The sequence below is a fragment of the Engraulis encrasicolus genome, chromosome 14 (assembly GCF_034702125.1).
Source record: "Engraulis encrasicolus isolate BLACKSEA-1 chromosome 14, IST_EnEncr_1.0, whole genome shotgun sequence".
In the NCBI taxonomy this organism is placed as follows: domain Eukaryota; kingdom Metazoa; phylum Chordata; class Actinopteri; order Clupeiformes; family Engraulidae; genus Engraulis; species Engraulis encrasicolus.
The window spans coordinates 15,648,700-15,658,699 of NC_085870.1; the positions used below are offsets into that span (position 1 = coordinate 15,648,700).

General features: G+C 41.9%; 2 protein-coding genes across 3 annotated transcripts in view; one reads left to right on the forward strand and one right to left on the reverse strand.

Moving 5' to 3' along the window:
• The window catches only part of endou (endonuclease, polyU-specific), a 9,678-nt gene extending 9,017 nt beyond the window's left edge, over positions 1–661 (forward strand). Inside the window, exon 11 of the mRNA XM_063216372.1 lies at positions 275–661. Within this exon, the coding sequence (XP_063072442.1) occupies positions 275–419 (145 nt within the window). The 3' untranslated portion in view covers positions 420–661. The remainder of the gene's footprint in view (positions 1–274) is intronic.
• Positions 662–2,334: 1,673 nt separating this feature from the next.
• stat2 (signal transducer and activator of transcription 2) overlaps positions 2,335–10,000 on the reverse strand; it is a 28,597-nt gene continuing 20,931 nt past the window's right edge. Inside the window, exons 21-24 of one of the 2 annotated variants that reach the window (XM_063215062.1) lie at positions 9,147–9,335; positions 8,871–8,925; positions 6,784–6,854; positions 2,335–5,126 (exon numbers count right to left, since the gene is read on the reverse strand). In XM_063215062.1, the coding sequence (XP_063071132.1) occupies positions 4,726–5,126; positions 6,784–6,854; positions 8,871–8,925; positions 9,147–9,335 (716 nt within the window). In that variant the 3' untranslated portion in view covers positions 2,335–4,725. The remainder of the gene's footprint in view (positions 5,127–6,783; positions 6,855–8,870; positions 8,926–9,146; positions 9,336–10,000) is intronic. The other variant, XM_063215063.1, reaches the window with a different exon arrangement.

Here is a 10,000-nt window from a genome sequence, read left to right on the forward strand (position 1 = left end):
TCATTGTAATGAATCACTTAAATCATTTTTCAGTGTGTATACACGTGTAGAAGTTTGGGTTGGGGTTGCACGGCTTGTCTTGGGCAGAGGTAAGGGGGGTGCTTAAGGAAAAAAAGGTTACTGTAAGAACCACTGATCTAAGACATGGTTTGTGTCTAACTGGTATGTAAATACATGCATTTAGGTTTGCATGTGTGTGTTTATGTGTGTGTGGGTGCACATTGGTAATGCAGATGGGCTTTCTGTGTGTCTCTGTGTGTGTGTCCGGTGTCAGGTGTAAGCTGAGTTTGGGAGGGGAGACCCTGATCATCCAGACCTACACCTGGGACAACTCCTCCTATGGCAACGGCAAGAAGTACATCGGCTCCGCCTTCCCCGCCACCCCCAGGAGCTACGAGATGCAGAAGATGCTGCAGTGACATGGGGGGTATTGAAAGCAGGAGGTGCAGAAGCAAATCAGGCTAAACATCTGGATGTAGTACTAAAGCATCTAATAAAGTCAAAGAGCCTGGAGTCTTTGTTTTTCTTAAAATTAAGCCTGCAGACTTCCTGGTATTAGCAGTTTTATCCATTTCATTAGGTTAACCTAACCAGATTCATGACTGAGCCATGTTAGGCCTATTGGAATTACTCCTCCTGGTTGCAAATATGAATAAATTAATATAATATAACAGACAACCATGTACTGATTGAATGGCGTTCTCAGTAGAGTAGAGTAGAGTAGAGTAGAGTAGAGTAGAGTAGAGAAACTTTATTGATCCCCAGGGGGAAATTCAGGTGTCAAGTAGCTACATAAAAACAAACACAGACACAGACACAGACACACAGACACAAACACACACACACACACATGCCAAGAGGTTCCAGCTCTGGCATCTCAGGCAGTCCAATCCCCAATAATGATGTCCTTCTTAGTGTCCTTCTGTATACTGTTAAACAGTTGAATGGCCCAAGGGACAAAGGACCTCCTTAGCCTATCTGTCCTGCAGGTGAAAGCACGGAGTCTGTGACTGAACAGACTCAGTTGGTTAGTGAAGGTGGCATTAAGGGGGTGATGCTGATTGTCCATAATAGAGTCCAGTCTGCTCAGTGTTCTGCTCTCAGCTGTTGAGGTGAGTGACTGCAGCTCCATGCCCACCACTGACCCCGCCTTCCTCACCAGTCTGTCAAGGCGTCCAGCATCTCTCCTCCTAATGCTTCCACCCCAGCAAGTCACAGCGTAGAAGAGCACACTGGCCATGATAGACTGGTAGAACATAAGCAGAAGTTGGCTGCACACATTGAAGGACCTCAGCCTTCTGAGGAAATAGAGCCTGCTTTGGCCTTTCCTGTAAAGTGCATCAGAATTTGTGGACCAGTCCAGTTTATTGTCGAGGTGCACTCCTAAGTACTTGTAAGTACAGACAGTCTCCACATTATCTCCCCCAATAGAAACAGGCACCAAGGGCGGGGTGGAGCGCCTGAAATCGATCACCATTTCCTTGGTTTTGGTGGTGTTCAGGTGCAGCTGATTGTTTTGGCACCATCCTACAAAGTCATCCACCAGTCCCCTGTACTCCTTTTCCTGACCGTCTCTTATACACCCCACAATTGCAGTGTCGTCTGAGAACTTCTGCATGTGGCATGTCCCAGAATTGTAGCTGAAGTCAGTCGTATACAGGGTGAAGAGCACGGGGGAGAGAACCGTTCCTTGTGGCGCTCCTGTGCTGCTAATCACTGTCTCCGATGTTATGTCACCCATCCTTACAAACTGGGGCCGCTCTGTGAGGTAATCAGTGATCCAGGTTACCAGGCTAGGCTGCACTCCAATCCACTCCAATTTCTCTCTCAGCAGCAGTGGTTGTATGGTGTTGAATGCGCTGGAGAAGTAAAAAAAAAAATGATTCTCACAGCACAGCCACCCTTATCTCCAGTAGGCTACTACCAGCATTACAATCAACATCTAACGGACTGCTCCATTTCTGATTTTTGATGTGATTAGGAAGGCACATATATGCCTCTTTTCCACTGCTGGTGTTCTGGTAGGCCTACAGCTCGACACAGCTTGACTCGGCCTCCACTTTTTACTTTACGATTGAGCTGTGTCGTGCCTATTCGAAAAGCAAAAAGTGGCGGCCGAGTCTCACTTTGTCGAGCTGTAGGACTAGAAAACCGGCAGTGGACGAGAGGCAATAGTGTATTTTGTTATTTTTGTTTGAAAGCTGTCCAACACAATGTGCTATGCACACCAATTTAACCAGTAAGTTAAAAAAAACTATGAGCTGCCAGTAGCATCACTGTCAGAGACATACATCCACTTTTTCACAGAATCGATCATGACATTGACATCAGAAGCATATTTCTGCCAAATCGACCACATTTATTATATGAATTCCTAAATAATCTTGCGAATGAGTTTGCTTTTAACAAAGATTATCTGGACATATATTTTGGCAAGGCTTTAAAGGAAAAGTTTATTTACAAAAACATGACGTTACATAAATTGTTTTTAACAATTAAGTTGCTATCACAGTCAGACAATTGTTTTTCCTAGATAAACTGGGACAGAAATCAGTGCATTTAAAAGCCCTCAATTACACACTCCATAGCTATAAAACAGCTACTTCAATGGGATTACATCCAATACATTAATTATTCACGTCATGTACTGTATATTGCATGGGCAACAGGTTCACTTAGATACAAAGTTCTAGATTTAAACATTATACGAAACAATGACCAATTTTGTACTGTTTGGGTATGTGTTCACAGTGGCAGAACAAATACACACAAGGCCCCAGGGCAAAGCACCGATAGGGACCCCCATACGGCCTGTCAAGGTCACTAAAGGGCCCCCACGGACAATACGGGAAGGACCTGTGCTCAGAGGCAAGAGCCCCGCTCATCCACCCAATACCTCTGCCCCTGTGTAGTCATGTTTCAAGATTGTTCTTGAGGGAGGACAATTCAAATTGTTCGGTATGACTATGATTCACACCTACGTGGTCATAATTTGTCATGCATTCCATTCTAACTCATTTCACTTCCAAAAGCTGCCTTACTCACAAAGACTTGTGCAGCTCATTCACGCAGAGTTCAGAAAAATCACAGACACAGTCTAAGAAAATTGAGTACACATTTTCACTCTTCTAACTTTTCAACTAATAGATCATTCAAGCATACTTCTTATGACCAGTTGTACATCAAACAGAGTTTCTAGTTATGGAAGAATGAGTAATATGGAAGTGTTTTGATTCTAAGTCTAAAGATGTAAAGCCATTTAATGAATATGCTTTTTATGTACTGTAATATGACCTAGGCACTGTTTATGTAAGCTGTGAAAGTGTGCGGGACAGTATTTCCTGTAACATCTGAGTGAGTAGAGTATGCTTGGTCTTCCAGCAAGAAGGTTATAATGTACATACAGTAGATTATCTGACTGTGCTATTCCAGAAAGCAACTTAAATTGGTACCTTAAATGGCTGTGAACTCAAAGCAAGAGACTACTATGTATTAGAGACTATTTGAGATCATAGTCCTAGAGATTTGATTTGGTCGCAGTACAACACAATAAATCCCTTTTAGTTGGTACTGTATATTAAAAGGCTTACCAGTCATCCTGATGTACGGTAACTACGCAAGTCACTACTGTACTTCACATAATTGGGATTAAGTATTCCGAGGAATGGGGGCCACAAGAAATTGCGGGCGCCCTGTCAAGAGATACATTTTGCCCACCATGTCATAGACCATTATGGACTCCTGCTGTGACCATCTGGGACTCATGAATGGCCCTACAGTAATCTATCCAGTGAGACAACACACAGAAAACATTTAGCTGGTGAAGCACTACAATACACAGAACGGGGCCAAAAAATACGAGCAACTGAATTTGTACTAAAAGCAGTCACACTAAGGTGCTGAAGTATTTTGAATGGCCTAACATTAATGGGATCGCAACATAAATAAACATGAAATGGGACTGAACTGTTATTCCAGTAATCAGTCCTGAGTGGCCGTGTGCATTTAGCAAACCAAATCAATCAATGTCAGGTAATCTTTAGTCAGCCCCTCTGACATGTCAGAGGAAACAAAAAACAAATCTGGAGTGCATTTCTCAAAACCATAGTTGCTAATTTCATTAGCTACTTTGTTGTTCGCAATGCAATTTCCATTCCATTGGCAACTACCCAAGTTGCTAACTAACTAACAACTACGCTTTCGAGAAACACACCCCCGAGTTGCTGAAATGTGCACAGTAGTGCACTTTGATAAAGTGTCAGTTTCAGGATAAGATCATTTTCAGATTCTACCCCATAATTTCTCTCTCTTTATTTTGTCCATTTATTGGCTCTATTATATTGAAATGCCTGAATAACTTAAATGAATACATTAAAAATGTGTTTCTGAGTATAAACAGGGTTTTTTTTTCTCTTACAGTGGCAGAATGTGTTTTTCCTACTGGTCTGATTGTGAGGGGGGTTATGTGTGGGGAGGGTCACTATGAAGGAAATGCTGCTTATAGAAGTTAAAGTGGATCACTGCCACATGTAGGTTATTGAAGTTATGACGAGGAGATGCTGTAAGCTCAGAAAGAACCCTCAGTATGTGTGTGTGTGTGTGTCTGTCTGTCTGTCTGTCTGTCTGTCTACTATGAACATACTGTGTTCATGTATGAACGTGCGTGTGTTCAATGTACATGTACAATATATGTATGAGTATTAGTGTGTAGGTGTCCTTGATGTTTTAGGCTGTCGACAGCTCAGTGAGATAGGCAGGAAGGCTGTTTTCATCAGTGAAGATCCCAGGGAGGCTGTTGTCCCCTGAAAAGCTGTTGTCTCCTGTGAAGCCCATGTCCTGCAGCATGTTGGGGTCTGAGAGGAACTTTTGCAGCAGGTCATCATCGGGGTCTGGAGTTTCCGTCCCCAGCAGAGCCTGCTCCCCGTTGTCACGCAGGAACAACTGACCAATGCTGTCCCCTGAGCTCACGATGTCACTGGCCAGGGTCTCAAAATTGCAGTTGGCCAGTGTTCCCAAGTTGTCATTGGCCAGGGGCTCCATGCTGATCTCCGTGGGAAGGTGCCCCATGTTGTCCCCATTGGGCAGTGGGTCAATACTGCCCCCTGTGGCCAGAGGCTCCACTGCAGCTACAGTTGGGGAGAAACATGCAGTCACATACAGAAGGTCAGTTATGGAAGATGGCACCAGTGTGTATATGCATGTACAAAAAAGAGCTTGTTCCCAAAACAAAGTAAAAGCCATTGAAATAACTTTGTCATTAATGTTTTTTTTCTTTTGCAAATGGGAAATGGGACTGTTTTCTGACTTGTCCTTACCAAAGTCAATCAACAAAGCAGTGATTTTTACAGACAGGTACAATAAAATATGTAATTTCTGAATATTTTTGGAAATGGATATTTAACATTGTTGAAAAGAGCTCTTCAACAACAGACATACAGAATGGATTGATCAAGAGACGTCTGTGTGAAAAGAATATTAATCAAGAAAGGTGCTAAGGATCCAGAGGAGGTACAAATGTTAGTAAGCCGAAACCTGATCAATTCATTGGGATCAGTTTCTTACTGCATGCATGACATAGCCACCATCATCAGATGTCCTAATAGACAACCTACTAAGTCGCCAAGTGGTTAGTAATGAGGTTTGTGAGAAACAGGGTCCAGATTGGGACATTTTATACTAGGAAGGGGATTCGGAAAGAGTTAGTTAGTGTCTATTCACACCTGTCTGGGGGTAAATATCAATATCAGTTTCTTGCTGCATGCATACCAGCCCATCTCAACAGAATAGGGAGCCATCATCAGATGCCATGAACACCCTCATCAGATCAGGTGCCATAAGGAAAGTGCCATAATGTACTGTACTGTACTTGCACTATGTAATGTATTATGTCTTATTGCACTTTTCAATGTTTATTTGTATGCGTAATTCCCTGTTTATTTATGGCCCCTCTTGTTTTCTTGTGTTTTGTCTTAGCGATATGTATTTGTGTTGTTAAATTTGTGAGCAAACCAAAAGACATTCCTAGCAACTGTATGTTATACTGTTGATTTGGCTATAATAAACTTGAACTTGATAAAGATGGCCCCGATCAGGACATTTAACATGAGGAATAGGATGCAGGGAGAGTTAGTTAGTGCCCATTGAGGTGTCTGAGGGTACATATCAATATCCCCCCTCCAGTTGTGTCCTCACACCTCCATTCTCGACGATCAATGTCATTGAGGATGTCTAAAACAACATGAACTCACAAAATTCTGTGAAATAAACACTCCCCCTTGAGGACACAAAATCTGTTGGCACTTTCACAGGTTTTGCCAAAAGTATGCCATGGCGGAAATGGAATTCACAGAATTCTTTGAGATCAGGTTGTCAATGAGAAGGTGAGAGGACGAAGGACCTGCTGAAGATACAACTGAAGGAGGGATATTGAGAACCAACCGGACCACGGGTGACAAAAAATCAACCACACTGAACTCCACAAGTGAACCAACACAAGGTGTCAGTATTTGCAATAATTAACCCCTTGGTGCAGAGCCTATGTCACAACCTCACTGTCAGCACCAAACAAAGCACAACGAACCAAAGAAAAGGAAAACAAAAGATGAAAACATGCAAGTTAGCAGGCAAACATATGGTAAGCTATGCCCTTGCTCTGGCAGTAGAATCGGCCCAGCTATTTTCATAGTGCTCCATGCAGATCAGCGACTGAAGCACAGGCTGTGATGGGGTGGGTTTGGCGGGTATTGGGAGCGTGTGATTGGCTCATAGGAGTTTAGAACTTACCCGTGACCTCATCGCAGTGCTGCAAACACTGATTGCTCATTGGTTGCGAGAGCTTGCCCTCAGACCCGCTCCTACCAATCACATTGCATTGAATTACAAACCTGCTGCATGTTGGCGCAGCAAGAGATACAGTAGCACAGGACAGGACAGACATCACAGACGCGGACCGTGCTGTTACTCTGTACTCTCCTCAGGGTCCTAGTGCCTGCCCTGTTCACTACAGCAAGTGTGCTATATCGTAGCAGGTGAATTTCGGGCTGCTTCTCAGATCATTCCTCAAGTTTCTTCCGGTGTCTGACCTTTTGCCTGGGTTCTTAGACCTCCGTCCATGGAGGAAACAATAAGGTTTCCACGCTGTCGAGCAGCTCAGAGTGGATTTTTCAACCCTCCCTTCAATATCCTGATTACAAATGAGTGAGTGACATCCAAATTGTGTGTTAGCCAGATATTGAATACAGTTTTTCTCGATTGCTTACACACAATTTCTGGTACTTCACACACAATTCTCGGAACATCTCACTCATTTCCCAACTCCCCTAACCAATGTCACTGAACACTAAACACAATTCCTTCTTTGCACTCACATTTCAGTTTTAAAACACACTCTTTTCAAACCACTACACACAATTCTCTGGATTACACACAATTTTCATGAAGAAAAACCCTAGTTGTCGCATTGAACACACTGTCATTCAAAATACTAAAATCAACTGCCATACTAAGTTCACTTCCTCATCACATGGGCAAACTCTCTTCATACCGGTTTACAATCTGAAATCATCACCCCATAAGGACACACATTGCATGTCATATTGATGAAAAATGAGTGGATGCAAGGAGAAAACACATTTGTTTAGTTTTTGAACTCCAAAATATGTTATACAAGACATCACTTTCATGTGGTTACCCAATATTTTACAATAAATTAGTGCAATTTTTTAAATATCAGAAAAATATGTAAAATATATACACATCTGTGTACTCTGAGTCTAAAAACAATATTTCAGTATTTTACTACAGAAAAATACCCTCTTTAGTAAGTAGAACACTGAAGAAAATAAGTTTCTACTGTGTTTCAAGTTGAGTATAGAGTTTTACCTTGTGCATATTAGTGTCCAATGGTTCACATAAGAGTTTATTAAAATGACTGCTTGTGTGTGTCATTTGAGAACAAAATGACCTTTTTAGAAGAGAGTACATTGTTTTCAGACAAGACGTGCATTTTTCAGAGGTAGTGAGGAGTTTTGCCCGTTGTGTGTGAGGTTTGGAGATTTGTGTGTAGAGTTTTGAGAATTCGAGAACTGATTCCGAAAAATGTGTGTACAGTAAGCAATCGAGAAAAACTGTAAACACATTCTATTGAGATGCCATCAATGACATGGAGTTCTGCATCATAAGAAAACGACTTGAGGAAGGACACTGACTTGCACCCTTATTCTTCAGTCCCTCAAAGGAGGAATTCAAGAGTGATCTCAGTTACTAGATTTACTGCTTGTTTGCCTAGTCGTGAATGGTACCACGTCTCATAGAGTAGGTCACTGTGGTGTGCTATGTGCCAGCCTATGGTATTGTATGTCTATGGTACAATGTAATCGGTCACTGTGGTGTGCTGTGCATCCATGGTACTGTATTCCACATCTATTTTACAGAGAGAGAGAAAGTGTTCTTGTTGTGGTGCTCTCACAAAAGGACATGTAAAGTCCATACAATACAGTAAAGTCAGAAACAACCACAGTGTCAGTTCTCTAAAGCAGTGATTCTCAACCAGGGATGAGTATAATGATATTGGGACAGAGGATGAGATCTAGAGCATGAGCAATGGGGTATTCATGGTATGACAAAAACGTTTAGGGTGTACGCAAGACAAAAAAGGTTGATAAACACGGCTCAAGAGCTAATGACCAGAATACAGAGCAGTTAACTCAAAGTTCTAGAAGTGCAGTACTCCAATTCTTCTTACAACACTCACACTGTACAAAACATGCACAAAAAAATCAATTCTGTCTCTATCTCTGACTCTTAAAAGTTACTGTAATGCATCCTTCATAATCTAACTGCAGAGACACATTATACAGTGATGTACTTACTCTTTTGATACAAACATCAGCTTGGTCTTGATGTACTTGAAGTATGGGCTCTCCTCTGTTGAACAAAACAGATTTGTGAGTTGCAGATCAATTTAGCAAAATAAATTTGCAATAAAAAATTTGCAAAAGAAATCTGCAACTAGCCTCGTATTTTTGTTCTAAATGTGTATTGCCAAATACTTTTGTACATTTTGTAAAAATAATTTGCTTACAATGATAACCAGGCCTTTTGCCCTGTGCATCATCACCTTACTGTAACAGCATACGTATGCTCACCTCCAGTCTTCTCGTTGTAGTACTTCCCGAAGGCCTGGTCTTTGGGGGTGTCGGGGTAGAGGTATTTCAGGGGGCATTCTGGAACGTTCCCCGCTTCCATGAGCTGGAAGTTTCGGATGATTTCCACAAATGGGATTTGGGCCATGTCCTGCTTGGAGAAGGGCTGAACACTGCGCACATCTCTCTTCCCTAGAGTAGAGAAGAGAAGAGAAGAGAAGAGAAGAGAAGAGAAGAGAAGAGAAGAGAAGAGAAGAGAAGAGAAGAGAAGAGAAGAGAAGAGAAGAGAAGAGTAGAGTAGAGTAGAGTAGAGTTGGGAAGAGTAAAGTAAAGTAGAGTAGAGTAGAGTAGAGTAGAGTAAAGTAGAGAAGAGAAGAGAAGAGAAGAGAAGAGAAGAGAAGAGAAGAGAAGAGAAGAGAAGAGAAGAGAAGAGAAGAGTAGAGAAGAGTACAGTAGAATAGAGAAGAGAAGAGAAGAGAAGAGAAGAGTGGAATAGAGTAGAGTAGAATAGAGTAGAAAAGAAAAGAGTAGAGTGGAGTAGAGTAGAGTAGATTCGAGTAGAGTAGAGAAGAGTAAAGCAGAGAAGAGAAGAGAAGAGAAGAGAAGAGAAGAGAAGAGAAGAGAAGAAAAGAGAAGAGAAGAGAGGAGAGGAGAAGAGAATAGTAGAGTAGAGATGAGAAGAGAACAGTAGAGTGGAATAGAGTAGAGTAGAGAAGAAAAGAGAAGAGTAGAGTAGAGTAGAGAAGATTACAGTAGAGAAGAGAAGAGAAGAGAAGAGAAGAGAAGAGAAGAGAAGAGAAGAGAAGAGAAGAGAAGAGAAGAGAAGAGAAGAGAAGAGAAGAGAAGAGAAGAGAAGA